The 24,404-nt window shown below is 33.3% G+C and overlaps 1 protein-coding gene across 1 annotated transcript in view; it reads right to left on the bottom strand.

Annotated features, from left to right (window-relative positions):
• LOC126885350 (potassium voltage-gated channel subfamily KQT member 1) overlaps positions 1-24,404 on the bottom strand; it is a 267,609-nt gene that overhangs the window by 35,828 nt on the left and 207,377 nt on the right. The window contains exon 6 of the mRNA XM_050651907.1: positions 16,846-16,990. Within this exon, the coding sequence (XP_050507864.1) occupies positions 16,846-16,990 (145 nt within the window). The remainder of the gene's footprint in view (positions 1-16,845; positions 16,991-24,404) is intronic.

Here is a 24,404-nt window from a genome sequence, read left to right as displayed (position 1 = left end):
GACAGGCCTAAATTACAAAATTCTTCCCAGTAAAACTTTAAAAGCGCCAAATGAAACCGTAGCGGGAACGAAACTCTTAAAAGATAGGTTAACTGTTGCTCCTTGTAGCAATGCCGATGGTACACACAAGCTTTCCCTGTTTGTTATAGGCAAATCTAAAAAGCCCAGGGATTTCAAAAACATCAATTTATCATCATTGCCGGTTTATTACCGCAATCAAAAATCTGCTTGGATGGACTGTAATCTTTTCAAATCGTGGTTTTTTGACGAGTGTGTGCCATGTGTTGAGAAGGATTTGAAAAAGAAAAATCTTCCCGTTCGAGCTCTACTGCTATTGGACAATGCACCATCGCATCCCTCTGAGGAGGATTTAGTAAAAGGAGATATAAAAGCTATCTTCCTCCCACCAAATGTCACATCACTTATCCAGCCAATGGACCAGGGAGTGATAGAATTATTTAAGAGGCGTTATCGCCGAAAATACATAAGTTCTATCTTAGAAAAATCCGAAGAAGGATATGACATTTTTCAAGCCATGAAATCCTTCAACATTAAAGATGCTATCTATACAATGGCTGAGTCATGGGCAGAACTGAATCCTGACACGCTAAGAAAATATTGGCGTAAGCTTTGGCCAGAAGTTATGACCGAAATTGACCAGATCGAAGATGAGCAAAACGACATGCAGGAAATCGTTAAAAATCTTCAAACCCTGAATAATTCAATCCCTGCTGGTGAAGTTGAAGAGTGGATTGAACAATGCGACAAAAACTGCGAAACCAGTGAAGTGCTGAATGATGACGACATTGTTGCCGCGATTTTGGAACATGATGGTGATGAAAACGTGAACTCAGAATCCGACAGTGATGGTGACGAGCCTCCTGTCCAGATTTCACACACCGATGCCAAGAATGCATTTGAAATCGGCCATCAGTACATAGAGCAGAATCCAGCATCAACACCGATGGACATCTTGTGGATCAAAAATTGGAGAAACATTGCAGCTAAGTCCAGGATTTCGTCTTGTAAACAGAAATCTATCACTGACTTTTTTTCCAAGTAACATAAATGTACAAAATGTAACAAATTTTTTCAGTACAAATGTACCTCTTTTTTGCAATTGATTTAATAAATACACAACAAAGAATTCTGGCATTTTAATGCAATATAGTTATGTACATATGTATGGTTATTATATCACTGAAGAGAATAATACAGGATTTTTTTTGTACAGACGTATTTAATGACTTTTTCTGATAATCCGACCTATTTTGCGTTCCGACCATATTCCTAGTCCCAAGGGTGACGGATTAGAGGTGTTCTACTGTATTGTTTTTTGTTTACTTCACGATTTTATTTATCTACTCCTAATAAGTTTCCTGATAAGAGATTACCTCTACATATTTGCTAACATAATCTATCACTATATTATCTTCGACCAGGAGAAAGATCACGCAGAATAAGTTTTGTAGGTAAGTAGGTGGACGACTGTCACCGAATATATTTATTATTTCTTGATGTAGTGTGATGACAACATTTATTTTCTTACTAATTAACTGTTCATATATATTCTTGTATTTGGTCTCAGAACCTCATTACCTTTCCTTACCTGTTTTCGTTCTAAGGTTTCTTAATTTTTCCCTTGTAACCCCAAAATGTTAAGTGGCGCACTCGTTCTCTCTTCTCTTATCTTAGGTAATTTTACCTATCTATATCTTTATTTTTATCTGTTTCTCTCTCTTCTCTAATCTACCTTCTCTTGTCTTATCTTTACCCATTTCTTCTATTGGCCCCATTGCACGTTCCAAAAGCTAGTTTCGAACCCACGACTCGCTTTCCACCAACCATCTGGCTGCCGTTCGCAGTGTCTCCATTGGTGACCTTTCTAGCACCATCCAAAAAAGGTTTCCGGAGTTACAACAATGCTTTCTAGATTCCACTTATCCAGGTTGTTTTCGCTTTGCCCCTTTTCCTTCTTTCCGGGGGTTGCCAATCCATTATGAGCTTTGGGAGTCGACGTTACTCCATTCCTTATACATGGCCATGGAACACAAAGTTGTTCCTTGTACATTGGCAACAAAGTTGTTTTTGGCGAATTTCTTCTATTATGTTTGTTACTTAAGTTAAAGAACTACTGATATGGTGCCATGTAGACACCATGTAATTTCTATTTGGTATTGTCAACATTTTTTAAAAATATGACAAATTATGTTAAATGTAATATATTTGATATATCTTACTTTAGTGTATGTATTTTTTTATAATATTTTTTCAAATTGTTAGTTATGCAACATATTACAAATTACATCATTTTGGGAGTGCCTGCCGCTCGCCTAAATTTGAATTTAGTCTGGGGTCATGTGGGCACCACGTCAGTAGTAGAAGGTTTAAGCTAAAGTTACTAAAGATACAATAACTGATACAATCAAAAGTCTTTTAGATAACTTGGTATTATCAACGTTCATGTTTACTCCTAAGGCTTCCTTTATATTCTTTGGGATGTTGTACTTCTTTCCTGTTGCTTCATATATTTTACACTGAGTTAATAAATATATGCTTCACACAGAGGGTTGTTTGACAATTTTTGCACATTCATGGCACTGTTCGCGTAGTTAGTTACTGTGTCCCAGCCACAAACGTGTTATTCTCACTTGGTCGGACCTATTCGCTGTTGATTGCAGCCACGGTTTCACTAATTTTTTGATTTTATTTTGTGATGCACTCAACTTATTTTACCACGCACTTCAAACTTTATATTTTATTTCTGACTTCAAGTCATAAGAAGAAACCTCATGGAGTTCTGGCTGAAGGATGACACGCGATCTAGTTGATCTGCTTCTTCATTTCCTTGTATACCTGAATGCGATGGCACAAACATAAAGTCGACAGTTCAATACTGATATTTTGCTGGAGGAATAAACTACTATCGCACCATAGTCAAGTTTTGATCTAACTAAAGATTTATATACATGTAATAGTGTAGTTTGATCTGCTCCCCAGTTTTAGCTGGAAACAGTTTTCATAAAATTTAATCCTGTTTGGCGTGATTTTTTAAGTTCTTCTGTATGATTTTCCAGGATAGGTTTTGGTTGCAAACAATACCTGAAAATCGAACAATATTTGTGAAACTGAGTGTTTGATATATAGTTTCAGATGTGGTGCTAGAGTGTTGTTTTCGTGTGAATAGAATCATCGTCAGCGTATCGTCATTAGCGTATAGTCTTCTGATCAGTCGGTGAAAATTGTTTAAGCATGTCGCTTATGGCTATTAGAAAAAGTTTTGCGCATATAACGGATCCTTGTAGTACTCCGTTGCCTTAAACTTTTTTATTTTAGATAACGTTGACTGGTCTGTTATGTTTTTAAACCGTAGTGTTATCGATGAAACATAGTAATTGTTTTAGTTTTATTAAAAACTTGAGAATTAAACTACCTGTGTATTAAAATACAGTCCATCATCATCATCACTCTCTTTGCATTATTCCTATGTGGGGTCGGCTTCCCTAATTGCACTTTTCCTTACAATTCTGTCTTGGGTCATATCAATATTAATCCATTTTACCAACATGTCCTGCCTAATCGTCTCCCCCACGTCTTCTTTGGTCTTCCTCTCATACTCCTTCCAGGAATCTGCACTTCAGCAATTCTTCGTATTGGGTGATTAGCGTCTTGACGTCGAACATGACCAAACCATCTTTCCCTATGCTCTCTCATTTTGGCATCAATTGGTGCCACACCTAGACTTCCCCTAATATACTCATTTTTTAATTTTATCCTTTTTTGTCAGTCCATTCATCCATCTAAGCATTCTCATTTCCGCCACATGTATTTGTTGTTCCTCTTTATTTTTTACTGCCCAACATTCAGTTCCATACATCCTAGCCGTTCTTATGGCTGTTTTATAGAATTTTCCTTTCAGCTTTATTGGAACTTTTCTGTCACACAACACACCACTCGCTTCCTTCCACTTCATCCATCCAGCCCTAATTCTACTGCATGCATCTCCATCTATTTTTCCATTACTTTGTAATACCGATCCCAGGTACTTAAAACTATTGCTTTTTACAATCAGTTCACCATCCAAAGATACCATTTTATTTGTAGTAACTCCATCTTTAAATGAACATTCCAAATACTCTGTTTTTGTCCTACTAAGTTTTAAACCTTTTTTCTCCAGAGCTTGTCTCCACTGTTCCAGTTTTTGTTCTAAGTCTTCTTTACTATTTCCTAGAATTTTCACTTCAACTTCATTGAAATTTTCCTGTCACACAGCACACCACTCGCTTCCTTTCACTTCATCCATCCAGCTCTAATTCTACTGCATGCATCCCCATCTATGTATTTCTCCATTACTCTGTAATACCGATCCCAGGTACTTAAAACTATTGCTTTTTATAATCAGTTCACCATCCAGAGATAGCATTTTATTTGTATAAATTCCTTTTTTGCGGGAATATTCCCGCAAATATTCTGTCTTTGTCGTACTATGTAAGTGTTAAACGTTTTTCCTCCAGAGCTTGTCTCCAATGTTCCAGTCTATGTTCTAAGTCTCTTTCACTATTTTCTACTAACACGACATCATTAGCATACATTAAGCACCATGGAATATTACCCTGTAGTTTCGCTGTTATTTGGTTCAAAACTAATGAGAATAAATACGGACTAAGCACCGAGCCTTGGTGCAATTCTACTTTCACGTGAAATTTATCAGTATCTCCCACACCTGTCCTAACACTAGTCGTTACTCCCTCATACATATCCCTCACAATCTTTACATATTTACCAGGGATCCTTTTTTATTGAGTTCCCACCACAGACTCTCTCGAGGAACTCTATCATATGCTTTCTCAAAATCAATGAATACCATATGAGCGTTTGTTTCTTTACTCCTGTATTTTTTCATCAACTGCCTTATAATAAAAATTGCATCTGTTTTTGATCTGCTCAGCAAAAAGCCAAATTGATTCTCGGATATTTCGGATATTAAAATACAGTACATCCAATAAAATAAAGTACATTGATTAAATCAGCGGAAAACTAGTCTATCCTCAGTGGCGTTGGCACATCTATAATGGATTTGTGGCTAAAAACTAATTCCATCCTAATTAAAACTAAACAATATTAGTGATAAAATTTGTCTGATTTTCTCTACAAAAGCGGCAATGCCTCAAACAGGCCTCTAATATTTAATTTTACATCCCAAAATACACTTATAAATTAATAATAGTTCAAGCCAAACACCGACAAATATTTCTGAAGTAAAATCTACTCCTAACTGATCTTTTCCAAACAAGAACCAAGCTATAGCGATTATGTAACTAAAATTATTTAATTTTTGCCATGTTGCAATTCTGGGAACTCCAGATGAAATCATTCTGTGAACATAGCCCAACCATCTAAGACTTAGCGCCTTAATTACCGCTTATATGATCCTTATAGAGCTCAGTTAACTCGGTTTTTGTTCTTCTTATCCATTATCTATTTAAGTTTTTCTTACCAAAGATTTTGCGCAGTATTTTCCGCTCCCAAACTAACAAAATTTCTTGGTGTTTTTTTTTGTTGTGACAAATGTTAGAGAAATATACATCACTATCGGCCTTATTATGGTCTTTTAGGTTCTTAGTTTTGCTTTTCGAGATATACTTTTGCTAACAACTTGTTCTTAACAACCCATTAGGAGCTAATATGTATAGCGCGGTTGCCCGACATAATTCATTTCTGTATTTCTTCTTCATAGTTAGGTTCTCTTGTGAAGACAGATCCTAAGTACTCAAATATTTCAACTTTTTCGAATTTATATTGTATTCCGTTTGCTGTTGTCATTGCTATGTATTGCCCCGAACGAATTGCTTATTTGTCTATTCCATATACTCCGCCTTTGTTTTATTTATGTTTCCCTCAGTTATATTTTGCTTCTAGCCAAGATTACCAAATCGCCGCAAATGCTAAGCACTTATGTTTTGTGTTGTAGATCAGACCTGTTCTATTAATGTTTTTTTTTCATATATTTTCTAATATTATGCTAAACATTATAGATGATATTGGATCATCTTGCCGAACTCCTTGTTTGACCTCAAAGCTTTCTGTTATACTAATGATTACACAATAAAGCGTTTTTATTTTTTCACACACAACTTGCCTAACTCTACATATTTATCGATTACATTTATTTTCTTATGAAAATAATTAAATTGTTTGCAATATTTAAGAAATTATACTGGGTATTAAAGGGTTGACAAAAAAAAAAGAGTAAGACAGAAAAGACATTAAAAAAAAATTTCTTCTAAAAACAAAGCCTACAATGAATGTTTTAAACAGCTAATAAAATTACAGTAAAAACACCGACTTCAACTATATTCTATGTTAGTTTCATTATAATAATGTGCTGTTTTAGAAACAATGAAAAATTCAAAACGCTACATACAAAACTTATATATACATACGGACTAATTTCAAACAGGCGTTTAGATAATTCTGTTTTGCATAATGTGCAGAGTGAATATAAACTGAGCACAATGGAAATTTTCTTTGTGTTGCTCGAAAGCACACTAAAAGCATTTAGGTCTGGATCCCGCGTACCAAAAAAAGTTGACTAATAACACGCTGAAAATTTGTTAATAGCTTAACGGTATCTAGTCGGATAAACTTTGAAGTATGGGAACACTGGAACAGGGGAAGTTTTAATTGTGGAAGAGGTTTAAAAATTTGGAACGTCAGACTACGAAAACGTCCCATGTATTTTGTCGGACAGAACTTCCAATAGATTTGTTACCCTTTAATTATACTCTCCTGCAAAAATCAGACTGGTATTTATCACTAACTGGCCATTTTAAAGCTTCGATACGTACAACATGTAAAATGTCAGGAATTATGTCGGTGTTAAATAGCAGTCTGATTTTTGCATGAGAGTTTAATGAAAGAGTAACAAATCCATTGAAAGTTCTGTCCGACAAAATACATGGGGCATTTCCGTAGTCTGACCTTCCAAATTTTTAAGCTGTTCCACCATTAAAACTGTTCTAGTGTTTCCCTTCATCAAAGTCAGCTTGCTATTAATCAACTTTTTTTAGGTACGCGGGATCCAAGCCTAATTGTCATAAGAAGTAATAAAATAGAGTTGTACAAGCAAAAGTTCTTGACTTTTAATAAGTTTGGATTCGAGTCTCTTGCTCCCCTTTCTTAGATTTTGCAAACATGAGTACCAAATTATTTAATCTGTAAATATTGTAGACTGTTGACACTACACTCACTTTCTATTTTACTTAGACAGGGAGCAAATTGTTAATGTGAGATATAATTTTGAAAATTTCATATTAGGTATTCTTCAATTTTAATAATTAACAAGTAAACAGTCTTACAAAAAATTATAAGAATCAAAGTAGGAAGTGAAATTTGAATATTTTGGATTGCTAATTTAGGATTTCTATAGACTGATAATTACTGCTAAATTTCACCTTAAAAAATATTAGTTTATGTTTATAATAGCACACAGAAGAGCGAGCCTTTTGAAAGAAACTGCCAATAAATAAACATTCATCTAGGAGAAACCACAACGCCAGAAAGTTTAAATTGATAAAAAAAATTGAGAAAGAAAACAATAAAGAACTAATAAGAAACAAAAAGCCTGACGATTTGGAAGAGTATTTCAAAAAAGTTTTAGTAGAGGATAGAACTGCAAAAGTAAACTCACCAATGAGATTAACAACAGAAGAAATTAAAAATAAATGTACACATCTGAAGAAGAATAAATCAAGAACAAGACTATCACCAAGGAAAAGCTGTAACCGGATCTATGAATAAAATATATAGAAATGTGAATCCAATCGAGAAATATTATTTAGATTCTGAAAAAGAAAAACAAGCAGGATTTTATACTGGACGATGCACTATTGACCACATCTTCTCGTTAATCCAAACAATAGAAAAAAAGATGACACATAATCAAGAAATTCATAATATGTTGTTTGCCGACCAACTGACACAGTTGTGTCAATCGATGAAAAGTAGGTACGAATATTACCTAATAGAGAAAATGACGTGAAAGTATTATACAATCATCTACTAGGAAAAATTTCCTGTAGCTAGCTGTATACCATTAATTACAAGTAAAATTTAATAAAAAATTTTGGTTTGGTAAAAGGTATATTAGTTTAAAAAGCCCCTATAGGGCTACAAACATAGAAACAAAACGTTTTCGCTCTGTAAAAAATCGCTTTCGCTTAAAGTTAAAATGATGACCAAGGTACATTTATACAAAATAAAAATAACTGATAACAATCTTTGTGATATTTGCAATGAAACGGCGGACTTGGATCATATATTTTTTAATTGTAAGAAGTACACACATCAGTCGGACATTCTTACAAAAAATTTAAGAAGTTTAAACGTTTACGGGTATATAGGTAATCAAGAATTATTAAGAAAAAAGAAAAATCCTTGAATGAGAAAAGTGTGACCTTTGTCCTTATCCCAAAATTTTTATTAAGACTAATTTAGCAAAAATTCAGTTTGAAAATAAAATGTTTATTATATCTATTCTTAACAAAAAAGTCGGTCAGACTTAGATAACCTTAACTTAGATTAGTAATTAGATAGTTTAGATAAGATATATATTATGTTTATGTATGTACTATTTACTTTGTTTCTGGCCGCATGGTCTAATCCTAAAGCCAATAAAAAAAAAAGTAAAAGCAAAGCTTACAAGAACATGGTGAGCCAACCAAAAAATACAAAGGTCAAAGCCTTTCAAAAACAGACTAAAAGTCTTATATAGTTGCTAACATGGCAAAATCCAAAGGATGGATAAAATTCCTATAGCTACGACCCTAGGGCAACATATGACTCCCACACGTGGTAAGTGGGTCAAAAGGTAACTTTAGGTCATTATGTTACAACAGATGACAGGCAACTAAGAGATAAGAGTTCAAAAGCGAATCTGTCTGATGTCAGGCAACGATTGTCAATGGAACTTGAAGTTTTATAAAATTTTGTTTACTCAGCCACTAAATTTAAAGTTGTTTATGGTACAAGCAATGATAACAGCTAACATCAGTGTGTTGAAATTATAAAAATACAAGAGTTAGTGAAAATAAATTATCTAAGATGTAAAATTGGAGGCGAATTTTAAAACCCGCAGTCATCAATGAGGTGTACTTGAATTGATGAAGCAAAGATAGGCAAACCAAATTACAGCAAGTATGTTTTGTAGTTTGTATTGAAAATAGATAATTAATATTTGTGACCCAACATAAATTATGGCTGACAAAACTGGCTGAAATAAAGATGAGACAACTAAATAGGGGTTGTGATATCAAATGCTGAGAAATGTTGTAAATGTAAAATTTGCTTGTGAGTTTATAGGATATAGACAGATTCATCAACACAAATTTCAAAGACTGGTTGTTTTAAAAGCTTAGTCCAAATTTCTTTATTCTGTCCTTTTATGTTAAATAACATCTAGGGCAAGGAAAAATGAATGCAATTGGATAAAAATATTTAAGCTATGTCTAAAATGAGGTCGGATGGAAATAAGTGTTGAGTAAAATTGTTGAGTATATGGGAAAAAAATTAAAATTGTGTTTATTTAATTAAAGTAGATGATAAATTAAATAAACACAATTTTAATTTTTTTCCCATATACTCAACAATTTTACTCAACACTTATCTTCATCCGACCTCACTTTAGACATAGCTTAGATACTTTTATCCCATTGCATTAATTTCTCCTTGCCCTAGATGTTATTTAACATAAAAGGACAAAATAAAGAAATTTGGACTAAGCTTTTAAAACACCCAGTCTTTGAAATTTGTGTTGATGATTCTGTCTATATCCTATAAACTCACAAACAAATTTTGCATTTACAACTTTTTTCAGCATTTGATATCACAACTCCTATTTATTTGTCTCATCTTTATTTCAGCCAGCTTTATCAGGCATAATTTGTGTTGGGTCACAAATATTAATTATCTATTTCCAATACAAACTACAAAACATACCTGCTGTAATTTGGTTTGCCTAGCTTTGCTTCATCAATTCAAGTACACCTCATTGATGATTGCGGGTTTTAAAATTGGCCTCCTTTTTTATATCTTAGATAATTTATTTTCACTAACTCTTGTATTTTTATAATTCCAACACACTGATGTTAGCTGTTATCATTGCTTGTACCATAAACAACTCTAAATTTAGTAGCTGCGTAACCAACGTTTCATAAAACTTCAAGTTCCATTGACAATCGCTGCCCTGATATCAGACAGATTTGCTTTTGATGTCTCATCTCTTAGTTGCCTGTCACCTGTTGTAGTTGTAACATAATGACCTAAAGTTACCTTTTGACCCACTTACTACGTGTGGGAGTTATACGTTGCCCTAGGGCCGTAGCCATAGGAATTTTATCCATCCTTTGGATTTTGCCATGTTAGCAACTATATGAGACTTTTAGTCTGTTTTTGAAAGACTTTGACCTTTGTGTTTTTTGGTTGGCTCACCATGTTCTTGTAAGTATAACCAAACTTTGCTTTTACCTTGGTCATTATTTTAACTTTAACATTTTGCTTAATTAATATGGTTATACCTTTTTTAGGTAACACTGATGATGCTATTGTTACAGAGCGAAAACCTTTTGTTTCTATGTTTGTAGTCTTTTTAAACTAATATACCTTTTACCAAGCCAAAATTTTTTATTAAATTTTACTTACTATACAATCAATCCATAACAAAAATAAAAACTAGGACATAAATAATAACAGGGTTTCTAACATCAAAGAAATTGAAGCAAGGATGATGTCGTTTTCCATATTATTTTAAATATACCTTGAAAGCTCTTTAAAAAGATTCTCTCTTTAAGCTTTTAAAAAGATAGAAACAAAAACATAAAAAATGAGGATACTGCTCACCAATACTACCATATTTATTTATGATCAACTTTGCAGACAAAGTTGCAGTTGCAGTCAAGTAATAATGACTCAAACCTATAATGATAGCGGAGCCCAAGCGGGGATTTTTGCAGTTACTCGAACGCGTCAGATTAGCATATCGGGAGAAACCTGGTACCCTGCAAATGTACCTCTATCATATATTGGCTCTTAACACAGGGGAGTTCGTTAAGGGGGGCCCGAAAAAAAATTCTATCCTTAAAAAAACTCGAAATTGTCAGAGTAAGATAAAGTAAGTTAAGTACATGCAAAAGAGTGAATATTTCAAAAATCTGACGATTTGAGCCGGGCGTAAGGAAATGAGTCTCAAAGTTTCACAAGAAAAAAGCGAATATTTCGCGAAATGAACGTCAGATCGAAAAACTAAAAAATATGTTCTCAATATTTTTTAAAAATCTATCGAACGATACCAAACACGACTTCCCACGGAGAGGGGTGGGGGGTAAATTTAATATTTTAAATACGAATCCGCGATATTTCGCGAATTGAACATCAGATCGAAAAACTGTAAAATACACTTATTCAATATTTTTGAAAAATCTATCGAATAGCACCAAACATGACCCCACACAAAGGTCGGGTGGGGGGTTACTTTAAAATCTTAAATAGAAGCCCCCATTTTTTATTGCAGATTTGGATTGCTTACGTAAAAGTAAGAAACTTTTATTCGAAACATTTTTTCGAATTATGGATAGATGTCGTTATAATCGGAAAAAACGATTGTTGGAAATGGAAAATTAAATTAAAAAATGGCAAGCGCCCACTAAAATGGAAAATTTTACTTAACTTTTTTTTTATTTTAGGACTTACTCCTCACAATCCAATAGGTCCCCATAACGCTCGAGTCACTGCACATTTAGCATACTTTGCTCCCCTATTATACCGAAAAAATAGTACCATAAATGGGGTGTAAAAGTCTGAACAAAAGAAAAAAGTTCTAAAATAAAAGTCTAAATACTGAAGAGTTTTGCATTAAAGAGCAAAAAAAAATCTCGCATTAGACGATAGAATTAAGGCACTTCTATAACTACAAAAATATGTAGTCATAGAAGTGCCTCAAATAAGACATATTGATAGAAATACATACAATATTTCGCATGACGAAACAGACTAAGCAATGTGAGGTAGGGGAACTGAAAGAAAAAACATTGGCAACGTTAAGAGCAACACAAATGGCAACATTTGGAAAAAAAGCTCACGAAATATTGTTAACGATATTATTTTGATTTCCAAATGACGTATTTATTTTGCAGCTTGTACATTAATAGACCAAGTAACATTTTATAAGTCGCCCTCCCCAATTTATTGTTGGACTCTAGTAAAATAGAGAATCTTGATGGTATCACCCTGTATCGACAAGACGGCAGGAACAGAATATATTTCCTAGATGAAACCTGATCAGTCTGGCTCTATAGCTGGAATGATCGCCAATATTCGAAACGACTAGGCACCAAAAGAAAAAGAAGATGAAACCTGGTTCGACACTGATGAAATAGTAAAAAAAGTTGGACCTGATCATTATAAGGATTTACGTGGTTGTTAGAGCTTTCAGCTTATATATCAATGGACTATAAATATTTTTTTATATATCCATGTTTCCCAAATGCTATTGAAGCGAAATGCAAGATCAAGAGAATTATGATAAAAATAAATCTAGCAAAATCTAAATATCTAACAAACGATTCCCTATTGTACATGGCTGAGGATATAACTCTGATAATAATTTAGAAAAAGTTGAGTCCTCTAATATACAACAGTTGAGTCCTATAATATGTAACAAAAATACAGGTCATAAATTTAATCACATATTCTGGGACCAAAAATAGTTCGATTTAAGCTAACTTACCTTAGTACAAATGTGCACATAAAAAAAGTTACAGGCCTTTGAAGTTACAAAATAAAAATCGATTTTTTCCAATATATCGAAAACTATAGTATTTGAGATATTTTATTGAAAATTAACATGTGGCATTCATATGGCAGTAGTATCTTAAGAAAAGATTATAGTGAAATTTAGACATCCCATAAAAATTTAATGGGGGTTTTGTTCCTTTAAAACCCCCCAAACTTTTGTGTACGTTCCAATTTAATTATTAGTGTAGTACCATTGGTTAAACACAATGTTTTAAAAACTTTTTTGTCTTTTACTTTTTTACTTTTCGAAAAGTCGAGTTTTTATCGAGATATTTTGAATATTTGTCAAATCCACCACATATTTGTATATGGGTAAGTAGGATTATGGAGATTTTGTAATAATATTAAAATTTATTTATGATTTACATTTTTAGGTATATTTGGAACCATATTAAAAAAGAAGCCAGATCTCGATAAAGGGTGCCTTATCAGAAAAATACATAGAGGCAAAAAAGTTTTAAAAACACTGTATTTAACTAATGGTATCGCAGTAATAGTTTAATAGGAATGTACACAAACATTTGGGGATTTAAAGGAACAAAACCCCCATAAAATTTTTATGTAAACATATTAAAAAAGAAGCCGCAACTCGATAAAATTGTCTTATCGAAAAAATACTAGGAGCGAAAAAAGTTTTAAAAATATTGAATTTAACTAATGGTATCACAATAATAAGTTCATTGGAACGTACACAAAAGCTTGGGGGGGTTTAAAGAAACAAAACCCCCATAAAATATTTATGGGATGCACAAATTTCACTATAATTTTTTTTTAAGATGTTCCTGCCATTAAAATGCCTCATGTCCATTTTTAATAAAAAATCTCTAATAGTTTTCGATATATTCGAAAAAATCGATTTTCATTTTGTAATTTCAAAGGGCTGTAACTTTTTTTATGTGCATATTAGTACTAAGGTAAGTTAGGTTCATTCGAACTATTTTTGGCCCCAGAATATGTGATTTAATTTATGATCTGTATTTTTGTTACACCCTGTATACTTAGAACAAAATATTGAACTAAAAGCGCTTAACTTAAAAGGCAGATTAAAATAATAGATATTCGTTAGCATGTGCCGCATTTCGAAGATAAAATAGTTAATTATGAAACACTTCGTGAAGTATGCTTTTTGCGAACGCACGCGATATTTAGAGCACGAGCGACAGCGGAGCGAGTGCTATACATCGAGTAAGTTCGCAAAAAGTACTTCACGCACAGTTCCATACAATATTTTATCTACGATAAACAAATAAAAAAACTGCAACTATTCGTCACTGGAATTCATTTCTATTCTACAATTTATAGAACTTTGACATTTAAAAATTCTAACTTCTTTCAAACCACAAAACTGTCAAAACTTTTGTTGTAATTTATTGCTCAAATGTCATCACCATGATAACGCGAGTTAAAGATATTTGATTATAAGACAGTGCATGTCATAGCTATTGGGACCGTGCAAGTTCGGCAAAGCGACCTCTATTTCTACGCTCTGTACTTTTATTCGCACTTTTAATTATATTGGCCAATTATATTAGTCCTGGTTGCTGGATAATTGTCAAGGCCATAGTCCAAAAAAATAATAAGAAGAAAAAATAAGATGCAGGTTATGTTTAGCAAACGTAAACAATTGTATGTAGTAAATAAAATCAGTTATTAAAATGCAGTACCGCAAGCAAAATACAATTAATTAAATTTACCTTTATACAGGGTGTCCCGAAAAGATTGGTCATAAATTATACCACACATTCTGGGGTCAAAAATAGTTCGATTGAACCTAACTTACTTTAGTACAAATGTGCTCATAAAAAAAGTTACAGCCCGTTGAAGTTACAAAATGAAAAACGATTTTTTTCAATATATCGAAAACTATTAGAGATTTTTTATTGAAAATGGATTTGTGGCATTCTTATAACAGGAACATCTTAAAACAAAATTATAATGAAATTTGTCCACCCCATAAAAATTGTATGGGGGTTTTGTTCCCTTAAACCCCCCCAAACTTTTGTGTACGTTCCAATGAATTCATTATTGTGGTACCATTAGTTAAACACAACGTTTTTAAAACTTTTTTGCCTCTTAGTATTTTTTCGATAAGCCAGTTTTTAACGAGATGCGGCTTCTTTTTTAATATATTTACATAAAAATTGTATGGGGGTTTTGTTCCTTTAAACCCCCAAATGTTTGTGTACGTTACAATTAAACTATTATTGTGGTACCATTAGTTAAACATAGTGTTTTTAAAACTTTTTGCCGCTTAGTCTTTTTTTGATAAGTCCTCTTTTATCGATATTTGGCTTCTTTTTCAAAATATACCTAAAAATGTAAATTATAAATAAATTTTCAGATTATTAACAGGTTTCTATAATCGTACTTAACCGTATACAAATATGTGGTGGATACGACAAATATTTAAAATATCTCGATAAACACTGGCTTGTCGAAAAAGTACTAAGAGGTAAAAAAGTTTTAAAAACATTGTGTTTAACTAACGATGCTACAATAATAATTTAGTTGGAACGTACACAAAAGTTTGGGGGGTTTAAGGGAACAAAACCCCCATAAAATTTTGATGAGGTGCACAAATTGCACTTAAATTTTTTTTTAAGATGTTGCTGCCATAATAATGCCACATGTCCATTTTTAATAAAAAATCGTTAAAAGTTTTCGATATATGACAAAAAATCGATTTTCATTTTGTAACTTCAAAGGGCTGTAACTTTTTTTGTGTGCACTATTGTATATAGGTAAGTGAGGTTTAATCAACCTATTTTTGACCCCAGAATCTGTGGTATAATTTATGACCAATCTTTTCGGGACACCCTGTATAATAATTGCATATCATATCAATATTGTGGAGCAATGTATAATTTTTCTGCGTCAATGACAGAAGGTATGAAATATACGTCAATTTGACAATTTCAATTGACAATATGAATTATTTAAGATAGATGCAATATTTCTCCGCGACTCGCGCACGGTCGTTTCTCGTTTCCCTTTCCAAGTACTTGCACACCGCGAATACAGTGCATGTCTATTCTTAATTCAGATATACTTTCCAGTTTACCTCACATTTGCAGTGTACGTCAACTTAACAAGAAAAGTTAGGTTATGTAGAGATGTTGGTGGTGGACATAAATATACAGCATATTGTTTTATTTTATTTATTAGTGTTTTGTTAATTCTTTTTATTTTTGAGTAAAGTTCTGTGTTAAAGGTTTTGACTGAATTTTTAGGTTTTATAATGTTAATCAAAATTAATTGATAAACCAATGATATAAATTCAGATTAAAACAAGACATAGGTAAGTAATTTCTTGCACGGCTAGCTTTGATCCCAATAATTGTGGATGGCTCGTTATGAAAGTGTGCGAAAAAGTAAACCCCATTTAAAATACATTGTTACTTCACGCACACTTTAAATCCTTCACGCACTGCTACCTATAATTACATTTTTCACAAACTAAAAACGTATGCATAATATGAGATAGAGTAGATAAAGAGTATTTAATTAAATTCGCCAAATAAGTATTGCAGGTTCTGACTTAAGGAACTGGAACATGGACTTTTAATACCCATATAGTTGACAAACCTCAAGAGAGCTTTGGAACGGAGAATGAATGAAGAAATAAGAAAATGAAAAGTAACAGATCTAATCTAGCAGATTGCTCTATTAAAATGGAACTGAGCTGGCCATATAGAAAGATTGGAAAACAACCCATAGACGAATCGAATTGTTGAATGGCGATCAAGAACAAATAAGAAAGGTATAGGCAGGCCTCAAACGAGATGGACTGATGACAGCAAGCGAATGACTGATTCCGAATTGATGCAAAAAATAACGAACAGAATTTAATGGACATACCTAAGGGCGACTTACATCCGATGATGGATGGAATAGCTGATGATGATGATAGTAGTGGGCTACCATCAGACTAACCAATGTATAAAGAGATTATTTTTGAATAATTAAGTAAACACTCACAGATATCTAAGTACTTACTGTGTGACTCTAGGAAGTTCATTATCCAAATCATCGATATCATCACTTGCTGCTTCTGTGACTGTGCTCGTTTGACTGACGAAGAACGCTCCTCTAACGCTCTCTCTTTCTCCTCTTCGCATCCTACTGCTGGGCGGTGGGGTTCCTTTAATTGACAAAAGAATTAATAATACATATTATATAAATACAATTTTGGATATATTTTAACAAATGCATAAGAGTATATTTTGAGGAAACCAATAATTATTCTTATCCTAAAAGATACAAGAGGCGGGAAAACACCGTATTTTATGTAGTTGAGCTATACACATTTTTAACATATTCTGGTGTCAGGCTAGCCGAGTAAATTATCTTAAGTCGTTCTCACTATTGAATACATCGCTCCCACTATTACTTACGTAAGCATCAACTAGAACAGTGGTTCTCAATCATTTTGAGTCATGTACCACAAAATACTTTTTAATATTTTTGGTACCACCTAACTTAAATAACCACCTATCTAGATAGGTAATCTAATTAACTGTAATAGTGGTGATTTTGACGCTTTTGCGTTTTGTGTACTACCGCAAATAATGACATGTACCACAGATTGAGAACCGCTGGACTAGAGTTTTCTGCAGTATAATATTGTCCAGAGAAATACGATATTGCCATGACTTTGACCCGAACAAGGATCTGACAATTATTTTTCTTCAGTTTTTGAACGTAGATAATCCAAACTGTATTTGCTGCAGTGAATTTGGTGGAGTTTTTTTAAATAGAAAGACTGTTAAATTTCATAGGAAAGTAGGATTGCACCAAGGCTGATGATTTAGGATACAGTGATAGCGACTTAAAAAAAACTGGAATAGTGGAGACAAGCCCTTTAGGGAAGAGGTTTAAAAGTACGACAACAGCAGTGTAATTGGAATATTCATTTAAATATGAAGTTTATCATCATCATTATCAATTAGCACCGATTTGTCCGTTGTTGAACATACCTTTCCTTCAGATATTTCTATCTATTTATGTTCTGTACATTTGCTATTCAATTGGACATAATTCTTTTGGGGTCTCCGATCTCTCGCGATAGGGTCTCCCCCTTCTTCGCTTGCCTGCCCCTAGCTTTCATTCTATTTTATCCTAGTTAAAAAAAGCAATTTTTTTCCACTCGTCGTCTTTTAGGATATCAATAACACTATTGATACCGGAGTAAGGTTAGAACGCCCTATAACGGGGAATAAGTGAAATAAATGTCGGCTCGATTCTAGTTTTCTGTTGACCCAGATATAAAAATATAAAAAGGCACCGCTAGGAAAATATTCCAAAAATGCGGTTCAGAGAAACTATATGAATCTTTCTGATGCATAAGGGTACTCCATACCGGAGTAAGGGCGTCCTAACCTTACTCCGGTATAAATAGTTTTATTTTATACCGGGAACTACGGAAGTTTTGATGCAAATTTGTCTTCTTGTATAGCCTCCTTGATATCAGGTAGACCTAGAAATAGCGCTATCGGGGGATGGCAGGAGACAGATTTAAATCAAAACGAAACCGTCTATTTTTGTATTTTTACTAATGCCATACTCTGTATGAGAGTACAAAGACTCGTTTCATATAGGTTCTCTGAACCGCAATTTTGGAATATTTTCCTAGCGGTGCCTTTTGATATTTTCATATCTGGGTCAACAGAAAACTAGAATCGAGTCGACATTTATTTCACTAAAAAATATTGACCATATTATATGGCAGTCAATGAGTGTATTTGGCTCCGAATTCCATCCTACTACATCTATTTACTTGATATTTTCAGAGTAAGTAGGGAATCGCTTATGAAACAAAGTCTACCCTATGCCGATGTGCGCTTTATCTTGGGGGTGGTTCCCACCCCCTTCTCGGGAGTGAAAAATGTTTTGGATAAAATAGCTACGGAAGAGGCTAGAGAACCTAGTTTGAAGCAAAACTGTTTTATTATTTTTTGAAAACTCAATATTTTTTAAGTTACTCGTGGTTGAAAATTGGCCATTTTTATTGAAAAATTACATCTTTTCGGACGGACTATAATGAATACCTTAAAAACTATGCATCTATCAAAAAAACTATTTAAACTATTTCTGTAGGTTATAAAAAAACAAAGAGATTCCTTCCTTCATAAATCTTCTAGTTAAAATAGAAAGACGGATATGATAGGTAAGAAAAGTTAATTTTTTGGCTGCTTACTCAAATCGGTGTATTCAACTTAAAATAACAGAGAAACGGTTGATTTTAGATGTATAATGATACTTACAACTATTATAGCGCTTGAAAAGAACTTTAAAATGAGCAATATTAAATGTCGATTACATTCAAACTAAGCGAGATATTCTTCAAAAAACTGATGACATGTATTTTAAGAAGAAATTTAACCCCTCATCCATTAAAATTTAAATACATCGTTTTACTTCTACAATACTTTTTATTATAGTGTTATTTATATGTTTAACAAGTTGGACTGGTTTAAAATTAATGGTTATTGAAAAAAATAAGATCAAATTATATAGGGCATTTTTAAATTTTCCTAAAAATCTTCCTCTTTCTCCATGTAACTCGAAAATTATAAGAGATACGAAAAAGAGATACCACACAAAAATGTAGGGTTCTTTTAAATAAAAATGTCCTTTGTATTTTTCATTACTGTATCTCTTATCATTTTCAGGTTACATAGAGAAAGAGGACGATTTTTAAGAAAATTTAAAAATGCTCTCTATAGTTTGATCTTTTTTTTTTCAAAAATCATTCATTTTAAACCCGTCCACCTTTCTGAATATAGAAATAACACTATATTAAAAGGTATTGTAGAAGGAAAACAACGCATTTACATTTTGGTGGATGAGGATTAAAAGTATTTCTTATTTTTCTTAAAACACATTAGTTATTAATTTTGTTTCCAGCATATTTCGCTTAGTTTTAATGTAAGGGGCCTTTAATATAGCTCATTTTAAAGACCTTTTCAAGCACTACAAAAGATATTGGTCGCATTATACACCTAAAATCAACCGTTTCTCACCATTAAATACACTATACACCAATTTTAGAATGTACCAAAAAACAAACTAAAAAACTTACTAACTATTTTCACCTACCATATCTCTTTTTGTATTATAACTAGAAGAGTTATGGAGGCCAGTGTCTCTTTGTTTTTTTTATAACTTACAAACATGTTGAATATAGTTTTTTTCGTTAGATATTTTTCGTTTGAAAAGGTATTATGTTTCAATGAAAATGGCCAATTTTCAACCACGAATAACTCAAAAAGTAATGAGTTTTCAAAAAAAATATAGAACATTATTTGGTTAAAATTAGGTTCTCTAGTAAATTCCGTGATAATTTTAACCAAAAATTTTTCACCCCTGAGAAGGGGTGGAAACCACCCACAAGACAAAAGCACACATCGCCATAGGGTAGACTTTGAATTAGGAGATACATAAGTAGAGGCTAGGCCCAAAATTTCATTAAAATCCATGCAGTAGGATAGAATTCGGAGGTAATATCCTTTTCTTGCTCCCATTGACTGGCGCATTTTTATCATTTTAAAGTTAGGTTGGAATGGTCGCAATAAATGAATCAGATAAAATTAAATTAGTTCAATGATTTTTATTATTAAGATGATTTTTTCAGAAGAGTTTTATTGCATATATAGTCAAATGTTAGCTAGTTCTTTTATCGGTTTCTTGAAAAAAAGAAACATAGACAATATTGTTCTTGTTTAGTACAGTTTACTTGTTACGACCTAGAAAAAGCCTATGATAGTGTCCCCATTAGAGAACTATGGAATTCAATGAAAGACATCGGTATCGATGAAAAACTCATACAAGCAACTAGAATTTTGTATGAGACCACTAACACCAGAATCAAAAACGGCAAAAATTTCACTGAGGCATTTAATACTTCAAAAGGCCTCCGACAAGGATGTTGTCTATCTCCCACTCTCTTTAAAATATACCTTGAGCAATCCTTACAAAGGTGGACAAAAGCAGTAAAACCGATGGGACTGAAAGTGGGAGATGACTCCCTATTTACAATATACTTTGCGGACGACCAAGTTGTAATAGCCCAAGATCAAGATGATTTAAGCTATATGATACGGAAGCTAAATGAGAATTACCAACAGGCAGGATTAGTAATAAATATGGATAAGTCAGAATACTTCATAGTGGGAAACGAAGACATTGAAAACCTACCATTGGAACAAGGACATATTGTTGGTGTGAAACAATGCAAATATTTGGGAGCTATATTTAACAAACGAGGAAATAATGAAGATGAAATACAACACAGGATCAATAAAGGTAGAAGCATCACTAGATCCCTCAATTCAATTTTATGGGACAAAGATATCAGGAAGGAAACAAAGAAAAGAATATATGAAAGTATAATGAAGAGCGCTACAATCTACGGTGCAGAAGTTTGGGACATAAGTGCAAGAAATAAAAAGAAGCTACTTAGTACAGAAATGGACTTCTTGAGGAGAAGTTGTCAGGTTTCCAGATTAGAACATGTAAGAAATGAAACAATTAGAGAACGTATGAAGGTGGAAAAAACTATAATGGACGATATTGAAAAGAGACAGCTGACATGGTTCGGGCACGTTAAAAGAATGAATGAGACTCGCTGGCCGAAAAAAATATTAGAGTGGGTCCCACCGGAGAGAAGAAGAAGGGGACGACCACGGAGAAGCTGGAGGGACAATATTCAGGACGCAATGGATTCGAGGCAATTAGATGAAGATACGTGTTACGATAGAAAAAATTGGAAGCTGGGTATGGAGAGGCGGCGACAGCCGTAGAAATCCATTATATATATAGTACAGTTTAAGTATAAAATCGTTTACAAATGAAGCATAACAATAATTATTATTCACCCAGTCTCCGAATAACTTAACACACCACTAATTTCTCGGCTTTACTCTTATCCTGGCTAGTGCAGTTTTAAAGCTCTTAAATATGACGGCATTGCAGAGAATTTACGTGTTCCAATTTCACCAATTACCAACGTGTAATTTGTGAGAGACAGGTTAACATCTTGTAGTATCGCAATTAGGCTCTTGCACGAATATTGTACTTTAGACGTGATTATATGTCAGTCGAGCGTTTTAAGGAGCACTATTTTTTCTTTTTTATTACCAGAACTGATTTCAATCTACTCGAGCACTAGGCAGCTGTTTAAAATTTAGGGAAATAACTAAGAAAAGTTTATGGAGATAAGTACAGATAACAATAAATTTAACGAAAAGCCCCAGATACAAAGTTTACTACTTTTTAAACAATTAGAATAATTGAAATAAAAATATAATAAACAATATTTTAAATCTAAGACTTTTCGTTAATAAACTGCTTTCTGGCTGCATCCCATATCTCCGGATTTTACAATATATAATCACGTAGTGACGACGAAAATTGGAGAAAGCAAATAGAGGACACTTAGGCCACGCATTTACCTTCTCTTCGTCTAGGAAAAGGACCGAAAGACAATTTCTAAATACTCAAAAACTGAGTAAAATGAAAAAGATTAAAAAGGGTTCAAGGCAGGTTTTGTTTATATTCAATTCAGAGTTGGACTACCATCTCCATATAGCAACTATTTCAGCATCCTTATGCATCCTTATGGTCTACTTTTATAAAAATGAAAAAATTATTTTGTAATCGTGATATTAGTGTTCATCTACGAACTAGAATGTTAAAATGCTATGTATTCAGTACTTTGCTCTACGGTGTGGAGTCATGGACTCTTAAACAGAGGAATATTAAAAATCTTGAAAGCTTTGAGATGTGGTGCTACCGCCGTATACTACGAATAAGTTGGGTGGATAAAATTACAAATGAAGAAGTAATACGCAGAATAAATAACGAGCCAGAAGTTCTACGGAGTATAAAAAAGAGAAAACTTGAATACTTAGGCCACCTGATGAGAGGACAAAAGTACACATTCCTACAAAATATAATGCAAGGAAAAATCCAAGGACGAAGAAATCCAGGCCGTAGAAGAATGTCCTGGATGAGAAATTTGAGAGAGTGGTTTGGCTGTACCACTAACGAATTGTTCAAAACAGCAGTAAATAAAATTAGAATCGCCCTAATGATATCCAATCTCCGATAGGAGAGGCACTCAAAGAAGAAGAAGATGCATCATCAGTGAAGATTATGCAGTCACAACTCTGAAGGGAATATAAACATTCTGCCTCTTTTAAGGCAAAACATCGCGATGCAATGAACCCACCTTTTGAGACGCAAATCAGCGACATCTCTCGTATTACGAGGAAAACAACGAAATGCCCCAGATACACAGTTTACTACTTTTTAAACAATTAGAATAATTGAAATAAAAATATAATAAACAATATTTTAAATCTAAGACTTTTCGTTAATAAACTGCTTTCTGGCTGCATCCCATATCTCCGGATTTTACAATATATAATCACGTAGAGACGACGAAAATAGGAGAAAGCAAATAGAGGACACTTAGGCCACGCATTTACCTTCTCTTCGTCTAGGAAAAGGACCGAAAGACAGTTTCTAAATACTCAAAAACTGAGTAAAATGAAAAAGATTAAAAAGGGTTCAAGGCAGGTTTTGTTTATATTCGATTCAGAGTTGGACTCCCATCTCCATATAGCAACTATTTCAGCATCCTTATGCATCATCAGTGAAGATTATGCAGTCACAACTCTGAAGGGAATATAAACATTCTGCCTCTTTTAAGGCAAAACATCGCGATGCCATGAACCCACCTTTTGAGACGCAAATCAGCGACATCTCTCGTATTACGAGGAAAACAACGAAAAGCCCCAGATACAAAGTTTACTACTTTTTAAACAATTAGAATAATTGAAATAAAAATATAATAAACAATATTTTAAATCTAAGACTTTTGGTTAATATACGGAGATATGGGATGCAGCCACAAAGCAGTTTATTAACGAAAAGTCTTAGATTTAAAATATTGTTTATTATATTTTTATTTCAATTATTCTAATTGTTTAAAAAGTAGTAAACTTTGTATCTGGGGCTTTTCGTTGTTTTCCTCGTAATACGAGAGATGTCGCTGATTTGCGTCTCAAAAGGTGGGTTCATTGCATCGCGATGTTTTGCCTTAAAAGAGGCAGAATGTTTATATTCCCTTCAGAGTTGTGACTGCATAATCTTCACTGATGATGAATAAGGATGCTGAAATAGTTGCTATATGGAGATGGTAGTCCAACTCTGAATCGAATATAAACAAAACCTGCCTTGAACCCTTTTTAATAAATTTAAGTAAAATCTAAAAATGTATACCATTTTTATTCAGTTACAATGCGAAGGCAAGACAATCTTATTTTTCACTTAGAATACGGAGCGCAGTCCAGCACTCTGAATCGGCGATTCTCGACTCTTATTGGAGTCTCATCGAAAAGACGTAGGCCTGCTGCTCCATACTCTAATGCTGGCCACTGACTTGAGGATATCGAAGAGGCCGGGTGACTGACAAGCGGTTAATTGAAGGCCAAATCACCACATACACGCAGTTTTCGTAAAAGCGTTGGTACGCTCGATCACAAAACTGC

The sequence above is a fragment of the Diabrotica virgifera genome, chromosome 5, assembly GCF_917563875.1.
Source record: "Diabrotica virgifera virgifera chromosome 5, PGI_DIABVI_V3a".
NCBI lineage: Eukaryota > Metazoa > Arthropoda > Insecta > Coleoptera > Chrysomelidae > Diabrotica > Diabrotica virgifera.
This window is presented reverse-complemented; position numbering and strand designations above follow the sequence as displayed.